Source organism: Myotis nattereri (assembly GCF_964212035.1).
Source record: "Myotis nattereri genome assembly, chromosome: 17".
NCBI lineage: Eukaryota > Metazoa > Chordata > Mammalia > Chiroptera > Vespertilionidae > Myotis > Myotis nattereri.
In genome coordinates this window covers 3,655,154-3,680,050 of record NC_138092.1, presented here as the reverse complement: position 1 = coordinate 3,680,050, position 24,897 = coordinate 3,655,154, and the positions used below count along the sequence as shown (strand labels likewise).

At 60.0% G+C, this 24,897-nt stretch overlaps 1 protein-coding gene across 3 annotated transcripts; it reads left to right on the top strand.

Annotated features, from left to right (window-relative positions):
• Positions 1–1,028: 1,028 nt before the first annotated feature.
• On the top strand, positions 1,029–20,299 carry CCN4 (cellular communication network factor 4; the record flags this gene model as incomplete). Of its 3 annotated transcripts, XM_081110986.1 has the most annotated exons (5): positions 1,029–1,100; positions 9,772–10,051; positions 16,137–16,397; positions 18,570–18,763; positions 20,000–20,299. In XM_081110986.1, the coding sequence occupies 5 exons, from the start codon at positions 1,029–1,031 to the stop codon at positions 20,297–20,299; spliced, it is 1,107 nt and encodes a 368-aa protein (XP_080967112.1). The 3 variants fall into 3 exon arrangements, with proteins under 3 accessions (XP_080967112.1, XP_080967113.1, XP_080967114.1); XM_081110987.1 differs by lacking the exon at positions 16,137–16,397; XM_081110988.1 differs by lacking the exons at positions 9,772–10,051; positions 16,137–16,397; positions 18,570–18,763.
• Between the last annotated feature and the right edge of the window lie 4,598 nt (positions 20,300–24,897).

The window sequence follows — 24,897 nt, the reverse complement described above, 5'->3', positions numbered from 1 at the left end:
AGTGGGGAGAGAAGTGTCCAGGGAGGCAGCTGGCCGTGGGGCCAGGCCAGGGCGGGGTGCCACGCTAGGTCAACGTGCAGGCTTGGGAGCTGCACTGGGGAGAGATCCAGGGTCCTAGTGTGAAGCACGGGTGGTAGATAGAGGCTGGGACCCCTGGAAGGCCGTCCCCGAGATCCACGTGGGGATGCGGGCGCTGGACGGGGCAGAACAGGACCCATGGGGGAGCCCTCACCTGTGTGGCACGTGTCCAGCAGGGGGAGAAGGCCAGACACCCCAAACCCAGCAGGGATAACAAGTGCCCAGATATGGGGGGACGGCCCAGCCCCTAGGCTGGCTGGGAGCTGGGCACAGCAGCCCCTGTGAGTTAGTGGCGCGGCTTCCATGTGTGGGGAGATAATGAGGCCACTCGAGCCAGCGCCTGGTGCATCGGTGAACGCCTATCATTTCCAGATGGGGAATTGGAGCCACCCCTTTGCCGGCAGCCGGGCGAGTGAAAGGTGACGGATGAAAACCAGAAGTGGGCGCAGCCGGCAGAAACGAGAGGGAACTCCTTTCCCACTGGGAGAGCGTTCAAAGCCCCCACCGCCCACGGGTAACTGGATCCCCGCCTCCGCCCGGCACCCTCCCGGGGACCCCCCCGCCCCCCGCGCCCAGCTCTGTGAAACACCCCCTGGTGACCCGGCTCCTCTGTGGGAATCTGCGGCCGGCCCCCGCCTGCAATCAGAGCCCGGCAACTTTCCCTTTAAGACTGTCAGAGCCGGGGCGGTGGCCAAGCGGGGCTGGAGGTGGGGACAGAGGGAAGAAAGAAAAAGAGAGAGAGAGAGAGAGAGGCAGGAAAAGTTTTTTTCAGAGGAAAATGCAGGGTTTGTCCTCACCCCTGACGTCAGATCTCGCTTTCATAAAACCCCCCAGGGCGGCGGGAAGAGCAGGGCTGGTGCTCCCGATGGGCCGCCAGTCTGGGCCCGCTCCCCGAGACGCGGACATCTCCCGGGCTGCTCGGTCGATGCCTTGGCCACTGACCCCCAGGCATGAGGTGGTTCCTGCCCTGGACGCTGGCAGTAATGACCGCAGCAGCCACCGCGGGCAGCGCCCTGGCCACGGTGAGTCCCGCCTGGAGGGGCTCAGAGAGGGGACCGGCCGGAGGAGAGGGGCTGGAGGGGGGCAGGGGCGAGGCCCGGGGTGAGGAGGAGGGCTGCCTGGGATCCACGGCTTCTGGCAGGGCGAGAGCAGGGGCAGCACCTGCAGAAACAAGCTCGCAGGTCCCGCCCGCCTCCTTTCACACCTGAAGCCACACGGGAGGGAAGGGGCCCCGGAGCCGGGGCCTGGGCTCCAGACCCAGCGTTGCCAAGACTGGCTGTGTGGCCTTGGGCTAGTCGCTCGCCCTCTCTGAGCAGCGTGACTGTGAGCAAGTTGTAAGTTGGCTTCCTAAGTCTTGGGGTTTGGAAAACATGAGTCTCCAGGGGCTGGGTATACTCAGGAAGGGAACGTGGAAAATGCCAAGAGAAGCTGGACAGGAAAATGCCAGCTTTCAGCACCAGGGCCGCGTGAGGCATGGGGCCTGCGATGCTTTGTAACCTCTGCCTCCTGGGCTTGCACAGACCTCCAAGGGCGGGAGGAAGGTCTGCACCTCCAAGAAGCCAGGGGAGCAAGATACGTGGCAGACGGTGCCAGCCCACTGGGGCTGGGCATGGAGGCAGGGGCGGGTGGGCAGGGGGCAGGGGAGAGCTCTGAATCCACTCCTTCAGGGCCAGAGGGAAAGCCGGGGGTGGGGGGGGCAAGAGGGGTTTTTTCCCCTCACACGGCCAGCTTCCTTTGGGATCCATGTACCCCATTCATGGATGAGGAGACTGAGGCTCGGGGAGCAAGTAGCTTGCCTGTGGGCTCTGGCTGAACGGGATCTGGGGCTGAGAGCTGGCGGCCAGCTACTGGCCAGCGGCCCCACAGGAGCTGGGTGGTGGGAGCTCCCCCAGCGCGAGGACCGTCGGTCCCGTTCATTGTTCAGCCTCCCGCACCTGCACAGAGCCTCCTGTCCTGCAGAAAGGGACACTGACTGTGCAAATGAGAGAAAAAAACGGAGACAGAGCAGGTAAGGGCCTGGCCCAGGGCCCCCTAGTGAAGCGGTGGCCAGGGCTCCAACGTAGACCTTTTCCTGCCAAAGCCGTGCTTTCTCCCAGAGCTTTCCAAGTCCGGGGAAATGAGTATTTCCTGCAGACCAGGGAGAGCCAAGCCCGCTGGGAGGACAGGGGCTGGATGGAGAAGAGGTGAGGGTGTGGGGCAGCGAGCCTAAGAGGGAAAGGGGGGAAACAAGTCTGCCGGGGGAGGGGGGATCCCGGGACACTGGAGCCCCAGGAGCCTCCGTGAGCCAGGGGTGCCGGGAAGAGGGGCGCCGAGCCCAGGGGACAGGCACAGGACCCACGAGTCCGGACGGTCCCCGACAGCAGATGGAAGGCGAGGTGTCTCCTCTGTGCAGCCCCTGCCTGGGGACCTCCTCGGGGAACCCGACACGACCCAGTCCCCACTGGTTCCCCAGGCAGGAGCTCCCCACAAAGCCCAGGGCTGGAGCCCGCAGGCTCCTTCCCCGCCCCGTCAGGGCCGTGGGACGCATGGCAGCCGCCCTGCTTTCTAGCGAAACCCCAGACGCTGACACATCAGCGGACTGCGAGTCTGCACGGGGTCCCAGCGGGAAGCTCACGGAAAAAGTGATGCTGGATGTTCATATGGAAGAAGCAGCCTGAGCACATTGCCAGGAACGCTTGGAGGAAGTGGGCTTGTGAGGGGGCTGAGGCTGAGACGTTCTCTCAAGGTTCTGTGACCAAAGGAGGAAGAGAGAACTCCGCGAGCCAGACAGGGCAGCGGGTGCGAACCTGAGCCACCAGACTCGGGAGCATGGTGAGATGAAGGGGTGCCTCCCTCTCTTCCTGCTTTTCTTCCTTCTGCGGGGTTCGGTGCCCACCAGGTGCCAAGAGGAAGGGGCCGTACTTGGTGCACGCTGCCAAGTCCTGGGCCAAAGGCGCTGTGTGTCCGGCTAAGCCCGTCCTCAGTCCGTCCGCCGGACAGTTACAAAGGGAGGGCCTCCTAAAGTCCTCCCAGCAGTACCCTTATGCGATGTCACCGTCCCCCTTTGGAGATGCAAAACCTGGAGCTCAGAGAAGTTAAGTCACTTGCCCGAGGTCACACAGCCAACACTCAGTGAACCTCGGTCCAGCTCTTGGCACGACAGCTGCTGCCTTCGTGGTCCATGCACTTTGCAGAGAGAAGCACATGCCTGAGAAGGGCTCACAGGCCAGCGGGGCAGGTGACAGCCACCCACGCCGCGGGATGCGATGACAGGGAGAGGTGGCCTCCAGGAGAGAGGCTGGCGCAGCTCCGCCCTGGCTGTTCCAGCTGCTGCCAGTCCCTTCACCGCTCTGGACCTCCCTGTCCTCGCTGGCTCATGGGGCCTCCAGCTCCCTGCTGCGGGGGCGAGCACACAGCACCCTCGGGGGCCAGGGGTCTTGGGACTGGGGCGACCAACACTGTGCTCATAAATTCCTGGGCAAACGTTAGGTCTCTGGTAGCCCATATCGCTTCTCCCGTATAAATGCACGTGGGGTATGCACAGGGGTACATGTGTGCACAGGGGCACATGTGTGCATGGCATGCATGAGGTTGCAGCCTGTCTGAGGCACAGATCCCCATGGTGCGTGTGAGTGCATGAAGAGGGCATGCTGGGCATGAGATGCAAACTCCCCCTCCCCTCCAAGGACCCCCTGTAGAAAGGTGAGGACCCCAGGATGTGGCATTGCCCTTTTTTAAAAGAATGAGAACATGGGCCCTGGCCGGTTTGGCTCAGTGGATAGAGCGTTGTCCTGTGGACTGAAGGGTCCTGGGTTCAATTCCAGTCAAGGGCACATGCCTGGTTGTGGGCTCGATCCCCAGTGTGGGGCATGTAGGAGGCAGCCAATCAATGATTCTCTCATCATTGGTGTTCTCTCTCTCCCTTCCTCTCTGAAATCAATAAAGTGATATTTGAGTGAATGAATGAATGAATGAATGAATGGGCAATAACAGGAACAATAGGCTTCGTTACACCTCCTGCCCACAGTTTAGACCTGAGCGAGCATTTCAAACCTCACCGCAGCCCCACACCCACGAATCCCCGCTTAGAGCCTCTTCCCGCCACTTGGCCGCTCTGCTCCCAGCTCGGGGCCCCTCTGCCCACGGCTTGTCTGGGGCGCTGGTGGGAGCCTGGGAGGGACGGCACACAGTTCCACCTGGCACAGCCCTGGCAGCCTCGCCCTCTGGAAAGGGGGCCTTGGGAGACCTGACCCTGACCCTGGGCTGGGCGGCCCCTGGGGCCCCAGCAGGATGGAGGAGGACGCCTCCCTCAGGTTTCGGAACCCCCAGCCCCGCCAGCAACGCGGCCAAAGGCCAGGAGGCTGCCTCTGACTTTGTAGGAACAGAAGCCCCGGGATTCCTCCCAGGAGCCGCCACCATGTCTCTGGGCGGCGGGCGGGGGGGGGGGGGGGGAGCAGGGGGTGGGGTGCTACACACAGTGGGTTCCATTTGGCCCAGGTGGGGCCCTGGGAGGGGCCAGGCCGGATGCCAATTGCAGCTCGGAAATCAAGGGAAGGGCTCGATAGCATCGTGTCATTCATCCTGCCGATGTCTAAAGAGCGGGAGTGGGGGGTGGGGGGCAGACACGGTGCTCACTCATTCCTAGCACCCACGGAGCCCCCCGTGTCCCAGGGGCCGAGCACTCTGCATTAACCAGCCCCCATGTCCCAGGGCCCGAGCACTCCGCATTAACCAGCCCCCCATGACCCAGGGGCCGAGCACTCCGCCTTAACCAGGCCCCACGTCCCAGGGCCCGAGCACTCCGCATTAACCAGCCCCCTGTGTCCCAGGGACCTAGCACTCCGCATTAACCAGCCCCCGTGTCCCAGGGCTCGAGCACTCCGCATTAACCAGCCCCCGTGTCCCAGGGGCTGAGCACTCCGCACTAACCAGCCCCGTGTCCCAGGGCCCGAGCACTCCGCATTAACCAGCTCACTTGCACACCGCATGTCTCCGAGGCAAGAGCAACCTGACAGTCTAGACCAGCGCTTCCAATCGGAGCCACTAACTCCCCCGGGAGGCTCCTGGGCTGGCACAGGTGCCCAAAGCCTCTGGAAGAGGGAATACACACGGATGTCTGAGACTCGGTGTGAATACAAGAATGTCAAATTCTCATTACAATGGCCCTAGCCAGTCTGCTCAGTGGATAGAGCACCGGCCTGCAGACCACAGGGTCCCAGGTTCAATTCTGGTCAAGGGCACGTACCTCGGTTGCAGGCTCCTCCCTGGCCCAGCCCCTGGTCAGGGCTCGTGCAGGAGGCAACCAAGTGATGTGTTTCTCTCACATCAATGTTTCTGTCTGTCTCTCCCTCTCTCTTCCACTCCCTAAAAATCAATGAAAAAATATCTCAGGTGAGGAGTAACCAAAAAAAAGTTCTCATTACAACATCTGATGGTGATGGTGCTGATGGTATTGATGGTGCTGATGGTATTGATGGTGCTGATGGTATTGATGGCGCTGATGGTATTGATGGTGCTGATGGTATTGATGGTGACAGTGATGATGGTGATGATGATGATGATGGTGCTCATGGTGCTGTTGGTGTTGGTGGTATTGATGATGGTTGTGCTGATGGTATTGGTGGTATTGATGATGGTGGTGCTGTTGGTGTTGGTGGTATTGATGATGGTGGTGCTGTTGGTGTTGGTGGTATTGATGATGGTGGTGCTGTTGGTGTTGGTGGTGACAATGATTCTTGTAGGTGAGACTCGTGTCCTACAACCCTGAGTCAGGTCCCCGGATGCTGCGAGGAGTTCAGAGCCCATCCATATTGTTTCCCATGGACGCCCTCAGCCCTGTTATGTGCCCAGCCCCTTCCTGTCCTGGAGACGTGGTGACAGACGCTTGGCTCTGTCCCCACCGTGGAGGAAGGCTCGCAGGTCGGAGATGGATTTTTACTCTAGCAGAGAGGAGTGTGTTGAGAAATCAGAGTGCTGTGGGGAGAACAAATTCCAGGGCCCTGAGCCTGAATTCCTGGGGTGACTCCCAGGTACCGGCAAGTGAAGGGGTGCCTTGAAGATTTGTTATGCATATTTGACTTAAAAACTCTAAATTAGATTATTTTAACCTGCCAACTCTCTTCCCCCTCCTCCTCCTCTCCCTTCTCCTCCCCCTCCTCCCCTGTCTCTCCATGAGGGAAGGAGGCGGAGGGTAAGGGAGATGAAATGGGGGGAGAAGGAGCCAGCTTCTCAAGACCTGAAAATGGACATTCCAGGGGATGATAAAAGCTGTGCCCCCCCATCCCCAGGCCCCCAATCCGGAGGCAAGTCCAGGCCCGGAGAGACTGTGGATCTGCTAGGCTTTGGGGTGGGGGGTGGGGGGTGAGTAGGGGTGGAGGGGGAAGTGGGAGAAAATGAGAGGCAGGCCCAGAGGAGAGGGAGAGAGGGTCCCCCTGGCTCTCTGGGAATCCCCGTGTGGAGTCTGGGAGTGAGGGAAGGCTGGGAGCCTGCCCAGGGCTGGAGGGGGAGGGGAAGGGGTGGGTTGAGGGAGAGGAGGCACAGCCCCACCCATCGGGCAGAACAGTAGAGGATGCTAGAGGACCAGGGGCGCTAGCTCATTGCTGGGCACCCTAGGGCACCCCCCCCCCCAGTACCAGGGCAGAGATCCCAGGGCCTCACCCAGGGGGTGCTCAGTAAAGAGGTGTCCGGTGGGGTGCCTACCCTCTCATACTGTGGCTGCCGCAGTCGGTTCCACCAGGAAAGTGAGAAGGAAGCAGGGAAGTGCATGGGGAGGGTGTATGGGTCACAGTCCCCCCCTTTACCCCAGGACCCCTCATTTCAGGAAAGGGGTGAACTCACCCAGCTTCCAGACAGGGCAGCCCTTTCCTAAAGCCCCAGGCCCGGTTGGGCTGGCGGGGGCAGTTTCTGTCTCAATGCCGCCCCCTTGTGGAGAATCGGGGCAAGCCAAGCGCTGGGGCCTCCCCTGCTGTTCCGGGAGAGCTTGCCCAGGGTGTGCCAGGCGCAGTGCTGGGCACTGAAGAGCCAGAAAGAGCAACTCGCCCCTTAAAAGCCCTCCCAGAGGCTCTGTGTCCTTTTCTGGGGACCCTCGGTAGCTTGGGCCGATCCCGCACCCCTGGGCATGCGTCCTGTGACCCTGCACTGTGCCTCCCTCGCCGGAGGAGACCCCTTTGGAGATGCTGGGGAAGGGAGCCTCGGGGTAGAGGCCCGGCCGCCTCCTCTGTTGCTGCTGGCGACCCCGAGTTTCCTCCAGACCTTCCCGTGTCACTGCCCACCCAAGGGAGCCTCTGGGCTATGGGTTTTGCCAAAGTACCTATTTCCTTTTCTTTTTGTTAAATATATTTGTATTGATTTCAGTGGGGGATGGGAGAGGGAGAGAGAGAGAGGAACATCCATGATGAGAGAGAGTCATGGATCGGCTGCCTCCTGGACGCCCCACCCTGGGGATCAAGCCCGCAACCCAGGCCTGTGCCCTGACCGGGAATCCGACCGGGAATCCGACCGGGAATCCAACCGTGACCTCCTGGTTCATAGGTTGACGCTCGACCACTGAGCCACGCCGGCCGGGCGAGGTACCTAGTTCTTAAACAAGAACAGGTGTATTGCTTTTCGCTTAAAAGCAGGGAATCACGGGAATTCATTCTTGTTGTCGGTGGAGATGGGACGCGGCAGAGGCCCGGGCTGTGGCTATGGCTGTGGCTGAGTCCTTCCATGCAGGTTCCACCAGCGGGGGCGCGACCCTAAAGCAGCCGGTCAGGGAGCGGAGGTCAGGGGGGCATCGTGGGGGGTGACCTGCAGAGCCACAGCTCTGACCTGAGGCTCACATTTCCTCAGGACAAATGCGGGGTGCTGGAGTGACCAGGGACACACTCCCCAAGGGCCCCTGGCCACCCGCTCCAGGTCAGCACAGGCGCGCGCCACAACAGGGCCTCCCGCCCCCACGCCGAGGGCGGTGCTGCCGCTGGCCTTGGTGCGGGAAGGGCCAGCGAGCCGGCGCCTTGGGATCGGGCTGACTTCGGGGAATCAATGCGCAGAGGGGCTGGGGCCTCTTGTCTTTGTTCTCCGGCCCGAGACGCTTCTCCTGCTGCTTTTAGGGTGAACAAGGAGAGTCCATGTTTTTAAGGGAATGGTCCATGTACCAAGGGGAAGGGCAGGGGGACCTGCCACGCCCCCTGGACTTGCAAGGGCTGATGTCCTGTGTGCGCGCCTATGCATGTGCGAGCTGGGAGGTTTTGCACCACTAGATGGCGCCAACAGCAAGGGCCTGGCTCAGAGGGCCCAGCCCAGCCCTCCACTGGGCCAGGGGACCCTTAACCTCTTGTTTCTGTCCAGGGGTCTTCTCTGCTGCTTCCTTCTGGGCATCTTTTTAAAAAATATTTTTATTTCAGAGAGGAAGGGAGAGGGAAAGAGATGGAAGCATCCATGATGAGAGAGAATCATGGATCGGCTGCCTCCTGCTCGCCCCACACTGGGAATCGAGGAGCCCACAACCCGGGCATGTACCCCAACCAGGAATCGAACTGCGACCTCCTGGTTCATAGGTCCAGGCTCAGCCACTGAGCCACGCTGGCCGGGCTGTGGTTGCTTTTAATGATGTGAGGTTTGAAGTCATGCTGTGCTTTTGAGGAAAAGCAAACAGGCGCGGGCGAACACCTGCCTCCCAGGTGACCACGGGCCGACATCGCCAACCCCCAGGGCAGTTTGCTCCCGCCAGCAAGCCTGCCTGAGACCACGCCTGGAGGGGACCCAACCTCAAATGAAGGCTTGTCTTTTTGACTGTCAAGGGCCCTGTGCCTGTTGAATCAATATTTACTGTACTTACGATGTGCCAGGCCCGAAAATGAGCCCAACCGACCCGCATCTCAGCGTAGACCATCTCTCCGTGCCTCTGGGCCCGGCAGCCAAGCGCGCAGGGTGGCTCATTCGCCAGGCAGACAGTCCCACGGGGTGTCTGGGAGCTTCGGGGCTCCCCAGGGAGGCCAAGCACCCCGCACCCGGCCGCATGTTGTAACACATCGCCTCTCCTGTCGGCCTCTCCTCTGAGCTGTGGTCCCTTAGGCGCAGGGATTTTTCAGATTCCTCTTGGAATGCCTAATGCTTAAGGGAGAATGAGGCCTCGCTGTGCAAACGCCACTGCGTGGCTGGGAGGCCGGAGGAGGCAGCGCGGGGAGAAAGGGGAGTGGAGAGAGTCTGTGTGTCTCGCCCGTCGTGGACTGTGTCACCCTGGGCATGTCCCTCTGTCTCTTTGGGCCTCGGCTTCCTCCTTAGCGAAGGGAGGCGGAATCTGCCTGGATATCTCAGCATCTGTTGTTCCAAGAATGAAGTGCGGCCCTGGCCGCTGGGTTCGCCCAGTTGGTTAGAGCATCGGCCTGCGGACTGAAGGGTCGTGGGTTCGATTCCTGGTCAGGGCACATCCCTAGGTTGCAGGTTCAATCCCTGGTTGGGGAACATATGGGAGGCAACCAGTCCATGTTTCTCTCGCACATTGATATCTCTCTCTCTCTCTCTCTCTCTCTCTCTCTCTCTCTCTCTCTCTCTCTTCCTCTCTCTCTAAAAGTCAATTTAAAAGCATATCCTTGGGCGAATGGGGGGATAATGCTAGAAGAACGTAATTTGCTGCGAGCCTTTTGAACACCACAAAGATGGGAGGTGATGGCTGCCCTCTGGGCTTTGCCCCTCGCCTGGCAGCCCCCCTCATCTCTGCCATTCCCCCCGCAGGCCCTCCCTGCAGCCCCCACGGCCATGGCCTTCACCCCAGTGCCGCTGGAGGACACGTCCTCACGCCCCCAATTCTGCAAGTGGCCGTGCGAGTGCCCACCATCCCCGCCGCGCTGCCCGCTGGGGGTCAGCCTCGTCACCGACGGCTGCGAGTGCTGCAAGGTGTGCGCCCAGCAGCTCGGGGACAACTGCACCGAGGCTGCCGTCTGTGACCCCCACCGGGGCCTCTACTGCGACTACAGCGGGGACCGCCCGAGGTACGCAATAGGAGTGTGTGCACGTAAGTGAGCCCTCCCTACTTCAGCCATCCTCCCCCCCCCTGCCCCCCCCAACCCCCCAGCTCCAGCCCCAGCCCCAGTCCCAGGCCCTCACCTGGAGCCCGAGGTACGCAATAGGAGTGTGTGCATGTAAGTGAGCCCTCCCTACTTCAGCCATCCTCCCCCCCCCTGGCCCCCTCCCCCCAGCTCCAGCCCCAGTCCCAGGCCCTCACCTGGAGCCCGAGGTACGCAATAGGAGTGTGTGCATGTAAGTGAGCCCTCCCTACTTCAGCCATCCTCCCCCCCCCCCCGGCCCCCTCCCCCCAGCTCCAGCCCCAGTCCCAGGCCCTCACCTGGAGCCCGAGGTACGCAATAGGAGTGTGTGCACGTAAATGACTTCTTCCCTACTTCGGCCATCCCCGCCCCCTCCCCCCAGCTCTGGCCTGGGCCCCTCACCTGGAGCCTGCCCCTGGCCAGGCCCGTTCTGGAGGGGGTGCCCCACACGCCCCAGCCAATCATTAGAGGCCAGAGGTGGGGCTACCTGAGGAGGGACTGATGCCTGCCGCCCTCTCCTCTCCAGACCTGGCATCCGGCTCGCTCTCGGACCCGGGGCACATCCATGCCAGACTCCAGGGAGAGCTCAGCCTGGTTCCATTCCCTTAGTGCAGGGGCGGGGACCCTGTCTCTGCCCAGGGCCATGTGGATAAGCATAACATCATCCGGGGGCCACAGAATATTATCCCTTTAACATTAGCCTGCTGTAGCGGGTCAAACATTCATTAACTCATGCTTCATGCCTTGGCAGGGCCCGGCCACAGGAGTCCGAGGGCCTTACACGGCCCGTGGGCCGGACATTCCCCACCCCTGTCTTAGTGGCAGGACCCCTTGCAGGATGCCCATGGCCTCCGGGGCACTGGGACCCTGCAGAGCTCCAGCTATTTTAGTGAGATAATAAATTAAGATAATATAGACTTTAAAATTTCAGTGGCCTTGCAAGAATAAAAGCCAGAGGCCTGCAACCATTTCTTCCTCTCTCCCAGCCACCACGGTCCGTGCTAACTGTTCGCCCTTTCTTTGGGTGGTTAGGACGACACAATACATGTCCATTCTTACATCTCGATTGGCTTGAAATATCAATTTGGGGTCACCTGTCCCTGACCGTGTATGACAGCTGCTGGCTAATGACTCAGCTCCTTGAGACCGCGCCCAATGTCGTTGTCATATTGCTGTTTACACAGTCGCCGCCGTTGACAGTATTCCCAGTGTGCCAGTGTTGTTACGCGGCAGGAGATGTGCCCTTGTTTGAATCTCCTTTCTTGTGCAGCCTTTTTGTTTTTCCTGGGGTTTCTAGTTGCCTTTGCTTTTGTCTGTTTGTCTGTTTGTTTTTCCTCTTGGTCTTTATAATATCCTCCCGTGGGGCAGGGCTGTGGTGTTTGTGGTCCGTTTTCTGTTCCAGGGCTGCATCATGTCCGTTTTGTTCGCAGAGACCTGCTGTCTGGGACTCTCTGATCTCCTGCTTCTATCTGGACTGGTACTCACTTAGCCTGAACCATCTGAGCATTTATCAGAGACACACGACCCAGCAGGATGCAGGGGGGGAACCAGGCCTGTGACGCAGCAGCCTGGCCCCTGAACAGTTCCACAAAGCCTCATAAACCCCTGAACCTCCTCTCCCCTGAGGGCCGAACCCCCCTCCCCGCAGCCATGACACACACACAGCGCAGCCTCTCACCTCACCTAACCCCCTGCTTCTCCTCGGTGGTGGTGGGGCGGGGGGGCGGGTATTGATGGATTGTGCCCACAAATCCAAGTCAGACCAGCCTATCGGAGCCCGTGGTTCATTCATGAGCGCTTCCTGCTCTTTTATCATTGGCTCACGCGTCCACTTTCATACCAAGTCACGTGTCTTTAGCTTTCCCTGTGCTATTCCCTCTCCTTCTTTCATTCAGACTCACCGTTAGCCCCCAGAGCAGTGTGTTCAGTCAGAACTTACACAGAATCACCTGTGTGTTGGTTAAAGGTGTTGTTCCTGAACCCACACTTCTGGAGGTGGGGGTGGGACCCACACCTTTAACAAGCTTCCCAGGTGATTCTTGTGCACGCTCAGGTGTGAGACTGCTGATATACAATAGCCCCCCCTTATCTGCGGGGGACACGTTCCAAGACCCCTCATGGATGCCTAAAACCACGGGTAGTGCCGACCCCTAGAGGTGCTATGTTTTCTCCTGTGTATACTCACCGCTGAGAAAGTTGAATTTACAATTAGACACAGTCAGAGATCGACAATAATAAGTGATCATAAAATAGAACAATCACAGCACTAGACTGTGTGAAATGAAAGGTAGCGGCTGTGGTATTATTAAGTGAAATCAGGGTGAGTTGGCACAAGCCCTGTGCTCCCATGAGGGCAGCGTCGACAGCGTGGGCACGCTGGACAAAGGGGTGACTCATGTCCCGAGTGGGAGGGGCAGGATGGCGTGGGGTTTTATCACATTATCCAGAGCAGCCTGCAATTTAAGACGCATGAACTGTTCATTGAATTGTTTATTTCTGGAATATTCCATTGAATATTTTCAGACGGTGGTTGACCCCGTGGGAAACAAATCTGTGGATAACAGGGGGCTACTGTATACAGTCAGTCCTACACTCTCTCCCTGAAGCAGCTGAGTTCACGGCTGAGCCTCTGCACCAGGACCCTCCAGGCAGAGGAGACTCTCACATACATCATTCCTCCCCCTCCCCCCAGCTTCCACGGCTGCTCTTCAAGGTCATTAGCAGGTTGTTCAGCTCTCCGTGATCACACTCATCTCTCAAGCTGCACGACACCTCACCAGGTGCCAGGCACACACCTTGCAGACATTCTCTCTCAGACTCGGAGACTGTGCAGCCCGACTGCCTCTCCTGCCTGCCCCTCCCCCAGGGGCCTGGGAGCCACCTTCCCACCCACCCCACACCCCCCTGTGTCTCTCAGGCTCCACTGCCCTCACTGCAGCCCCAGACCTCTGCGCTCCCTCCTTGTGGCTGTGAGAAAGCGGGTCTGCAGGGACTTTCACAGGCCTCTCACTCCCCAAGGCTCCCTGGTCACGGAGGTTTGCAGACGGTGGAAGAAATCAAGTCCTACAAGTGTTAGAGATCTGCTCAGAGCTGCAAACGCCCATGCCCTGGGCACACCCCAAAGGGGAGCTGTCAGTAGAAGCCTTTGCTTTTCAAACTTGTTTGCACAATGAACTCTTTTGTCTGGCAGATTTTTACCCACCTCAACACACACACTCACACTCACACACATCTCAGGCATACATATGTGCGCATGAACATACACACTCAAGATACACACAGTTCATGCATACATGTGTACACACACTCACATCTCATGCATACATATGTACACTCACACGGTCACATCTCTGCATACATGTGTGCACACACTCACACAGATTCACACATCTCATGCATACATATGTGCACACACTCACACACATTCACACACACACAGATTCACATATCTCATGCATGCATATGTGCACACACTCACAGATACACACATCTCATGCATACATATGTGCACACATGCACACACACTCACATCTTATGCATACGCACACACACAGCTCATGAGTACATATATGCACACGCACACTCATACACATGCACTCACCGATACACACACCTCATGCATACACGTGGGCGCACACACACACACACACATTCACATACACATGCACTCACCGATACACACACCTCATGCATACACGTGGGCGCACACACACACACACACATTCACATACACATGCACTCACCGATACACCTCATGCATACATGTGGGCGAACACACACACACACAGAGCTCACTAATGTTCTTCCGACCATCCTCCGGAAGCGGTGCCCTGGCACCTGAGTCCATGAGGCCTCGTCCAGGGAGGCAGAGCCCCGGTCTGACCGTGAGAGAGAAGGCGGCCCGGGGCCCCGAGGGGAGAGAGAAGGAGCAGGTCCCTAAACAGGCAAATCCGTCAGGTGGTCAGCTCGACCCACGGGCATCCCCAGAGGCTGAGTCTGCCCTGGAGACGTGCCCACAACTAGTTCAGGACGAGGCGGGAGGTAAAAATGCCGTAAGCACGTGCCACCTGGGACGGAGAAGCCGCAGGGAGGGGGCGGGCGGCGGCGTGGCCAGGGCAGGCTGTGGCTGCAGAGGTGGCGGGTCCTGGGCACCCCCGTGGCCGGCAGAAAAGTGAGCCCGGTCTTGGCCGCTCTGCTCCATTTTCAAGAAAATCCGAAGCCCGGATGTGGGTATAATTTGTCCATGTTGGCAACGCGTTTCAGGGAAGATGTTTGAAATGCCCCGGGCGCCAAGCTAAACCGGGCTGCGAGCAGGGAGGCCCCGGGTGCTCCCGGCTGTTTCTGTTTCGCAAACACTGGGCCTGTGATGTGGCCGCTCAGGCCGGGGGCGGCTGCTGCCGGGATCGGAGGCCAAGGCAGACGTGGGCTTGGCGTCCTGGCTGCGGCCTGCCTGCTACGTGACCTTGGGCACGTCCCTTGCGGAGCGTGTTCAATCCAGCCCGTGCGGCCCCTGAGGCCTCAGGCGTGAGCGGCTGCGCCCCTGTTCACTGTGGCTTAAGGCTCCCTGTGGCCGTCACCAGCCCCGGCCCTGGTCACCCTCAGAGGAGGGGCCGGTCGGGGTCCAAGCTCACACTCCCCCTTCACATGGGGGAGGGAGGAGAAGACTCGCCAGGCACGGTCTTTGGAGCTAGAGGACTTGAGTTCGAATCCCGGCGCCAGAACTAACCAGGATGACGGCGTTAGCCTAGCCCCGTAACCTTGTAAGTGTTGCTCTCCAGGGAAAAGTGACAAATCATGGCTCTCCCTTTAGGTGTCAAAACATGGAGTCCAGGCCACCCCCACCATCTGAGCATGGCATGAAAATCTGAATTTTATTTTCTCTCTCTTTTTTTTCTTTTTTCTCTATGTTTTTCTTTTGTTTGTATGTATTTTTTATTTTTATATTTGGGCATTCGCATTTTAAAGAGCTCCCCAGTGGGGCCTGGTGCAGTGCTGGGGAACCACTGTGCCAGGGCTCCCGGGCACCCGGCACTGCCTCCTCCATCCACGGCCCCCACACAGGGCAGAGGCTGGGCTTCCGAGAGCCCGGCAGCTCTTCCTTTCAAATGTCTCCAAAGTGGAGCCCTCCTCCTCGTGGCTCTTGGTCCCTCCCTGGCCCGAGCACCACCCCTGTCACCTGGATGGTTGGGGCAGCCTCCTGACACCCCCTTACCATCTCCCCTCCGTCCTCAGCTCCAGGAGTGCTCCCCACAAGTAGAACTCATCTCATGGAGTCAACAGTGGCCTGAGCCCCTCTGTGCATCAGGCACCATTCTAGGCTCTAGGCTCTAACCGCTGTGCGCCTTTTGGTGCACCTGCAGGGAAGCCGCTCTCCCCTGTCTCCTGCTCCCCCCACCCCCACAGGCCCCAGGCTGCCCCACCTCAGGAGGCTCCTCCCCCAGCGCCTGGACCGCTCACCCCACACCTTCCTGCCTCTGGGAGGCCCTGCCTGCCCCCCTCATGTAACTCGGGGACTGCCCAGCTCCCACGCCCCCTCCTGCTTCACCGTCCTCCCTGGCACGATCCCCAGCGACCAACATTCTATGATCTGTTGGTTCTCCCTGGTCACCCACCCTACAATGTCAGATCCCTGAGGTGTGCGTTTCCTCTGTCTGGTTCACTCCTGGATCTTCAGCGCCTGGAACAGCGTCAATACGCGTGGACTCAGTGGGACCTTTGTTTCCAAGTGTTCCCGATCGGTTCTCCTTGTCTGCCCCACTGACAGCCATGAGCTCGGGGACACATACGTGTCAGTACCAGGCTCTGTGCCATGTGCTGGGGGCAGGAGCGGGAGTGGCTGCCCGGATCCCCGCCACCATGCTTTACCCTCTGACATTGGCAGCAGGTGTGACTCAACCAGCAGCAGCTGAAGCCGTGACAGCACTGCCCGCCCTCTGCCCAGCCCCTCGCGGGTTGGGCCCTGTCTCTGCGTCCTGCCCCCCGAGGGTGTGGGCGCAGGGCACCGTGGGAGGCGGCCTGGCGGGCCCTGGGCCTGACGGCGCCCTGTGTTCGCAGAGATGGTCGGCGTGGGCTGCGTCCTGGACGGGGTGCGCTACGGCAACGGCGAGTCCTTCCAGCCCAGCTGCAAGTTCAACTGCACGTGCGTGGACGGCGCGGTGGGCTGCACGCCCCTGTGCCTGCGGGTGCGCCCCCCACGCCTCTGGTGCCGCCACCCGCGGCGGGTCCGCCTGCCCGGCCGCTGCTGTGAGCAGTGGGTGTGCGACGACGGAGCCCGGAGGCTGCGCAAGACAGCGCCGCGCCACACGGCGGACCTAGGTGGGTGCTGCGCGTGGGGTGGGCGCCAAGCGTGGGCGCGGGAGGGCGGGCCTGGGGGTCCTTCTCCTCTGGACCTCCCTCCCGGGGTAACCTGGGAACGGAATGGCTCTGCCTGTCCCATGGGGTCCTCGGAGCCTGACATGAGGGAGGGCGTTGTGGAGAGCAAAGCCAGGCAGGTGCAGCTCATTGTGATCCCACCTGCAGACCAGGTGAGGGTGCAGAGGGCAGAGCAGGTGAGGGTGCAGAGGGCAGACCAGGTGAGGGTGCAGAGGGCAGAGCAGGTGAGGGTGCAGAGGGCAGAGCAGGCGAGGGTGCAGAGGGCAGACCAGGTGAGGGTCCAGAGGGGAGGGGGGGCGAGGCCTTCGGCCCAGATCCTTCCTTGTGACGTGCTGCGGCCTTGTGCACTGTGCAATGCTAAGCAGCATCCCGACCCCTACCCACCAGATGCCCACGGCACCTGCCACTCAAGTGGTAACAGCACCAAAGGCCAGCAGACCTGGCGGGCACGGGGTCCCCTGAGCCACCGCCGTGTGTGTGTGTGTGTGTGTGTGTGTGTGTGTGTGTGTGTGTGTGTGGCGAGGGGGAGAGAGGGAAGCTGAGGGCAGCAGACCCAGAGGCAGGCGGGCACAGGAGGGTTTGCAGAAGAGAACAAACAGGAAGCAGGAGAGCAGCAGTGCAGAGGGGCCACCCCAGGAGGTCCCCACCCCACACCCTGCTGGGGTTGAGGATTGCACAGCCTCTCTGGGTGGGGCTGAGGTGCCCCGGGGGCTGAGCCAGCCCCAGGAAGAAGCAGTCCCTGTGGGGAGGATGTGACAGGAGCGCTGTGTCCCTGGCAAGCCCAGGGCAGCAGTCCCACCACGGGGGGAGGGGAGGGCGGCTGTCTGCCTGCTGTGTGTGGCCCAGTGACCCCATTCTGACCGAACACCAGCAGAGCCCCTGCCTGCCTAGCAGGTGACCCAGAAACCAAAGCCCTTTATCCTCTCAGGCAAATCCCTCCCCTCCGCCCCTCCCTCCACCTCACAGCCCAGCTCACCCAGACCCTCCCCTCCTCTGTCCTCCTCTTTTCCTCCTCCCCCTCCCCTCTTCTTCCCTCCCCTCCTCTCCCCATCCATCCCTTTCATGCATCAATGTTCCCTGCACCCCTCTAGCCTTGAGGGGCTGGGTATGAGGCCTCACCGTCCCCCTTTCTGATCCTATTAGATGGCTTTTCTTTCCTATTTTTGTCTCTCCCTCCCCCATTTTTATCACCTTCCTCTCCCAGCCCCTTTCTCTCTCCCCCGCCCCCCACTCTGTCTCCATCTGTCTTCCCCGCTCCCCTCTGCCTGCTCCTTTCTCTCCTGCTCCACAGGGTGAGACTGGCTTCCTCCTGGGGTCTGCCTGGGTACCTAGGCCCATCCTCCGTGCCCCCGCCTCCATCCCTAGCTCACGGCATTCTCCATTTCTCAGGCCGCCAGAGAGCATTCTAGATGCCAGGAGAGAAACATTAATGACCCACCCTAGAGCTGGTGTTTGTTGGCTGCTGGTTAGGAAACCGTGTGAGCTCACATCGTCTGAGGGCTCCCTGAGGGCCAGGGCAGCCTGGGGCGAGCCCACCTTTCCCCCCACAGCCCAGAAGGGGACGCTACCATCACCGCCCCCCGCCCCCGGGCAGGGGGGCCTGCTCAGAGCTGCACCCACCCGCTCCCTCTGAAGCCTGTGTGTCCCCTTGAGCACCGTGCCGTCAGCCTCACCCAGAGGAAATGCTGGGCCCGCGGGGTAGCCACTGGCCTTTGACCTTCCCCCAGATAAACGTGACCTCTGAGGCAGGAACAGGGTCCCGTGGATTTATCCCAGCCCCAAGCAGACGCCGGACACGTGCTCAGCCAGTGTCTAGGTTGCCCTCATGGCCGCCCAGCCCGCCAGGCCGCGGGCCGAGATGCCCAAGGTCACACAGGGGTAGGCGGCTGAGCGGGATTTAAACGCAGGTCCCCCTGTCCCCAAAGATGGCCTCCCTCCAGAGAAGAGAAGAGGGGGGACTCAGAGCCAGGCCTGCTGTCCCTGGGGACCCATGGCTGTTAGAAACCGACTGGCCACCTCCGTCCTGGCCGAGTTTCGGGGACCTCGGGTGGCGGTGGTGGGGGTTGGGGGTGACGGAGGCTGGAGACTCACGGGGGGTCTGGTGTCTGTCCGCAGCGGTCACGGGCGAGGCCGAGCCCTGGCACGGGAACTGCATCGCCCACACCAGCCCCTGGAGCCCCTGCTCCACCAGCTGCGGCCTGGGCATCTCCACGCGGGTCTCCAACGCCAACGCCCGCTGCTGGCCCGAGCAGGAGAGCCGCCTCTGCGCCCTGCGGCCCTGCGACGTGGACATCCGTCCGCTCATCAAGGTGGGGCCCCTCCCCGGGCGGGCGGGGCGGGCGTCTCGCGCTCCACAGGGGAGCTGGGCTCTGAGCCTGGCCCCCCAGCTTTCTCCGGGGGCCGCTGTAAAATGGGGGTAAGTAAGCCCACCTCCTAACCGTTATCGGGGTAAGTGTGTCACCGGGTGGGCGTCTTGTGAATTTCACTGAACGGAGTGATCGTGGTGACTATGTTATTAGCATCAGGGTCTCTCCGGAGAGAACCCAGGGACCCTCAGAATTGGTCCCCTGGTGATTCTGGGGGACCCTCGTGACCGCCATTCTCCTCTGCCCACGCCACCCATGTGCACCTCACGCCAGCCACGTGGGTGACAGGAGCACTAGACGGGGCCCGGGACACTGGCATCAAATGCCCGCCTGCTGCTGACTGCAGGTGACGGTGGCCCATGTCCCCCCTCGCTGTGCCCCAGCCCCACGTCCGTAACATATGGGGGCCTGACCTCCCGTCCAGCACCTGCCATGTGCCAGGCACGGAATTAGACCACGGGCGCCCAGAAAGAGCCCTGCTCTTGGTGGCCCGAGGGAGAGACAGAGCAACTTTTTTTAAAATATATTTTTATTGATTTCAGAGAGGAAGGGAGAAGGAGAGAGAGAGAGAAGCATCCATGATGAGAGAGAATCAGGCATAGGCTGCCTCCTGCATGCCCCACACTGGGGATGGAGCCCGCAACCCGGGCATGTGCCCTGACCGGGAATTGAACCGTGACCTCCTGGTTCATAGGTCGACGCTCAACCACACCAGCTGGGCGAGCTAGTTTTAAATAACACCACTCAGTTAAGTAAGCGGGTGTGAGAGGCTGTGGGGAGCAGAGGAGGGGGAGGGAGGGTAAAGCGTGTACCCAGTCACCAGCTAGCTGGGCACTTGGTTGATGGGGGAGCTGCAGGGGTGTCCTGTGAGCGGGAGGGGGGGGGGGGCAGGCAGAAATGGAGGGAAGAAGGGAAATTGCAGACTGCGAGGCATGACCTGAGCGAAGCCTTCCGGTCTGTGGGCCTCAGTTGACTCCTGTGTCGCACAGGGAGTAGGAGGGGGGGCGGGGGGTCTTGCTGGATTGGGGGAGGGCCTCCCCAGCTTGAAGGTGCTGCGGATCTAAAAGAAAGGGGGAGAAAGGGGGTGAGAGGGGGTGAGAGAAAAGGGGCCCTGAGGCTGGGAGGGCAGAGATGGTGGCTCGTCCCCTGAGCATCCCAATCGACACCCCTTTCCCGCAGGAAGGGAAGAAGTGTCTGGCTGTGTACCAGCCGGAGGCGCCCGTGAACCTCACCCTCGCTGGCTGCGTCAGCACACGCGCCTACAGGCCCAAGTACTGCGGGGTCTGCACGGACAACAGGTGCTGCATCCCCTACAAGTCCAAGACCATCGACGTCTCCTTCCAGTGCCCCGACGGGCCCGGCTTCTCCCGCCGGGTCCTGTGGATCAACGCCTGCTTCTGCAACCTCAGCTGCAGAAACCCCAACGACATCTTTGCTGACCTGGACCTCTACCCTGACTTCTCCGAAATCGCCAATTAGGCGGGCACCACACGCAGGGCTCGGGCCTGGCCCAACGCGTGCCAAGCAGCCAGCCCTCAGCGGCCCACGGCTGGGCCCTCCCTAGTCCACTTCCGATTCATTGCCGGTGACCCTGACCCAGACCCTTGGCCCCTTCCCTGTCTCCGACCACCCTATGGTTCACTAGGCTGCTGCTCCGGCCCCGGCTGTGGGTCCCGGCCTTGGCAGCGTCCTGCGTGCCCTCCACAGAAAGTGCCTTCTCCGCCTGGTCTGGGCCTGTGTGAGTCACTGTGTGTCCCGAGTCCCATGGAGCGACTCAGGGGACATCCGATCTCGCTAGTCCCCCCTTGAGATGCCAAACATGAGACTCCTTGGGTCCACGCAACAGGAGCGATGGGATTGAGGACAACGGGTCAGTCTACTGCTCAGGCTTTGCCGAGGGGCCCTGTAATAGACAGTTCTGACCACAGCACCCCAAAGTAGCTCTGATCCCAAAGATTTACGTACCCCAAAGTCACCAGACGTCTGCCACGGGAGGCCCATGGTTCCTGGGCTTGGATCCACGGAGAACTGTGTCCATGAATCCGGGCCTTGCCGAGGCTAAGTTCCTCCTCACTCCTGCGCTGTGAGGGGTACACGTTGGGGTCATTTCTTTAGAAATGCCATTTGGTCAATTTCACTCTTGTTTCTGAGGAAAGTCCCCAGTCAGGACTCCAAGGGCAGAGCAAGGTCAGCCCATTTTCTGAAGGAGCGACGGACGCAGCACGCATCTGCTGCTGACCACCAGGACGTCCACGGGGGATGGGCCAGGCTCTTCCCCAAAGCCAGACCCCCACCGGCCTGGGGGCTCAGGGGAGGTGGGGGAGCCCCTGGATGGCCTCGCTCACCCCTGAGAGTGGTGTTCTGGGACATTCTTCTGCACTTAGGAACCTCAACTGATGTCCAGGCCAGACCCTCCTGCAGTGGCCAAGGTCCAGGCCGGGGATGGGTCAGGCCAGGGGGTGGGTCCAGCCTGCATCAGCCTGGGTGGCAAGGGCCACCGGGCCCAGGACACACCGTCTCTTTCTGCCTCAGTGACCCATGTCACAGACTTCGGGTCTGCCGACCCACACGACCCCGTTCTGACCCACAAGACTGAGGTTTACCAGTTGGTTAGAAACAGGGATCAAGAGCCAATGGGGTTGCAGCAAATAGCACGACAAGGCTGTCCCCGTGGCAAGGAGGCCAGTATTCATTTTGTTAGTGAACTAGAACTCTTTACTGTTACCTTCTTCCGCTCTGTACCTGCCACACACCATGTTCTCGGTGCCTCCCTTGCACTAGCTCACGGACACGTCGGGGTTGTGTTGAAAGGTGCCCATTACGATTCCTGCTCTTACAAATGTGAAATGGAAGCTCAGAGCCATGAGGAAACGGGGCCACCGCCGCCCAGCTGGTCCGAGGGTGTCGGGATTGCAACCCCCGCTGACTGGCCTGATCACCCCGATGTCTTTCCTCCTCTCAGGGCTCCCAAGCGCATCAGGGCAGGAGAACACGTCGAAGTCCGCGACTCCTCGTTCTCGTTTTTTTTTTATTCTGCCCTTCCTCACTGTCTCTCTAGGGCAGTGATTCTCAACCTTCTGGCCCTTTAAACACAGTTCCTCATGTTGTAACCCAACCATAACATTATTTCCATTGCTACTTCATCACTGTAATGCTGCCACTGTGATGAATCGTCATGTAAACATCTGATATGCAGGATGGTCTTAGGCGACCCCTGTGAAAGGGTCGTTCGACCGCCAAAGGGGTCGCGACCCACGGGTTGAGAAGCGCTGCTCTAGGGCCTTTTCCAAGAGGGGAACCTGGCATTCGGGTCACTGAGGTGCCGAGTGCCCAGAAGCGTGCGAGATGGGCAGCATCCCACGCCCCCCCAGCGGACCGTCTCTCCTGCGGCCCAGAACCGGGCCCTGCGCTCACAGGCGGCGTGGTTCGCCCAGCACTGCACACTGCGATGCGCAGCGAAGGGGATGTGCATGGCCTGCAGAGGGGTTCCCCACCGGGACACAAGGGCCAGACTGTGTCCTCCGCACTGCGGCCTCCTGAGTGCCTGGGCCGTGCCAGGCGCCCCGTGGTGCACACACAGCTGGCGAACAAAAGAAGCGGCCTGTGATCCTACCTTTACTCAGAAGCTCTCCCTTCCACACGTGCGTGACGGCCTCATGTCTATCCGCTGACTCTTCCTTTAAGGGCCACAGGAACAGAGACCTGGAAAATGGGTTATTGGGGGGGAAACTCTGTGTGAGGAGAACTGACCCCATGAGTAATCTCTTCTAGTCTGTGTGGGCCGTGCCGGGTTTTCTTAAGGGGAACGGGAGCTGCTTTACCAAACCAGCCCCCTACAAATCAGACTCCGTGACGGGGAATCCAATTCAGCCGAGACCCAAGAGCTCGGTTCTCACTGAAGAGGCGCTCCAGTTTGGGAAATGAATTGTAGCTCCTGGGGTCACAGGAAGCCTGGTGGGAGGAATCGGGGTTACCCCGGGAGTGGGTGGGAAGGGCTGGGGGCCCTGAGTGCCCCAGGTAGCAGTTGTTTTGAGAAACGGCCCCCGTTGGAACGTCTCAGCTCCGTGTGGGGTCAGAGACCTGGGCCCAGTAAGGAAGCAGTCAGCATCAGCCCGCAGGGGCATGCCGCACGCCAATAAAAGCGAAGAACAACAATCACAATGACAAAATGTCCCTGTATTGAGATTACTGGGTGCCGAGCACTAAGTTTTCATGATCTTACTCATGATCACAGCAATTCTGAGTGAGTCTCTCTTCCCCATTTTATAAGTAGAACAGCTGAGACTCAGAGAGGCTCAGAAATCAGCCCCGCAAAGCCGAAGCCCAAATCTCAGCTTATTCCACTCTGCCTTGCTCTCAGGGCGACATGCCGGCAGAGCGTGAGTGACCCCAATGTGAAGGACATCACATTTGTCACCACAGCAGGGGAGACAGGGTCCCTCAGAGGGGTCGCCTCGCCTGTCCCTGTAGCTCCATGTCCTCGGAAACCGGAAAGAGACGCCCAAGACCAGAGACCCTTTGATGGAGGAATTCACGTTCCCGCCTGGGGTGGGCTTTGCTGGGGTGCTCGGGTGTGGGTGGGGGAGTGGGAGCTGCTTTACCAAACCACTCATTCTGGCTAAACCCCATCGCAAGCACCCGATGGACACTTCCTCTGTGCCAGGCCTGCACGGGGTGCTTTCCTGCCATCTCTCATTTACGATGAGGCCTGTTGTCATCTCCCCACGTTAGAGATGAGACAGCTGAGGTTCACAGAGGCTCAGTCATCTGCTCAGCGCCTCACCAGCTGCTGACCTGCAGACCCGGATGGCGAACCAAAGTTGATCAGGTGCCTGAGCTGCCTCTCCCGACACCAAGTCCAGGACAAGAGAGACTGTCCTCTCAGTAGCTGCAGCTCTGACTCGGACAGGGACTCGGGGGGCCATCACAGGAAGCCGGCTCCGATGACGTCATCGTCTGCAATCGCCTTAGCATCGTGTTCTGTCCACGGAGGGATTGTGGGAAGCGACGTGGTCTGTGGCAATCACATTGCGTGAGGTCGTTGCTTCTGAAGGACTTTCCTTGATCTAAACTAACTGCCGGGATACCCGGCCCAGCTGGGACTCGCGAATGGTCGCGCGGATCGATGGTGTGTGTCTGCACATATGCGTGGTCTGTGTATAAATGTGTATATCGATTTTCAAGCTGTGACTTAATATTTAAGTGCTCCTCCTGCCAGGTTCGTAAGTGACTAAGAAAACACAGGAAAATGCCTGGGCACCTCCCAGCAGAGACGCGGCCTGTGGGCGTCTGTCACCTTTCACCACATCCCTCCTTTTGCTCGTGATCTGTGTTGCGTAAACGTACTTGTTCAACGTGAAGGACTTCACGTTTTCATTGTTCAAATTCCCCGTTTATGGCTTTCCTCCTTAAAGCAATAAACCACCAGCACAGCGACTTCCTGGACTTGGTGGGTTTCCTTGTGCAGTCGGTGATCGCGAGACAAGGACGAAGCCTCGGGGACGGTCACCCACAGGCAGGTGGCGGAACTCGGGGCCCAGGCCTTTTGCAGATGCCACGGAAACAGCTGGAAGTTGGGAGATGCACTTGGAGACGGGGATTGCGGCCGTCAGGAGAGACCAGCGCTACAGTGTCCAGACACCTCCCTTAAATGTAAACTGGAAATGTTACCATTCCTTCCTTCCTTCCTTCACTCATTCGCTCAGTCACTTGCTCATGTATTCAGCGTTTTTCTATATCCCCACCGAGACCTGGGACTGTGAGGTCAGGGACCATGGCTGCCCCCTCTGAGCCCAGCACAGATGGGAGGCTGGGCACCAAGCCCCTGGACGTCAATTATATCCCGTGAAAAACGTTTCCAGACCTCCATGCTGAACCTGACCACTCCGGTCTTTCCCGCAGCATTAACAAAGCGGATTTCTTCGTCCATCCCAGAAAAGGGGCGAGGACGCTGCTGGAACAGAGGCAGGCTGATCCATGGCGGTGAGAAAACCTCAGCTCGCCAGCTGAGGAGACACAGGGACTGAGAACCGACAGAAACCCGGTAAAGGAAAGCCACCACCAGGACGGGACTGTGT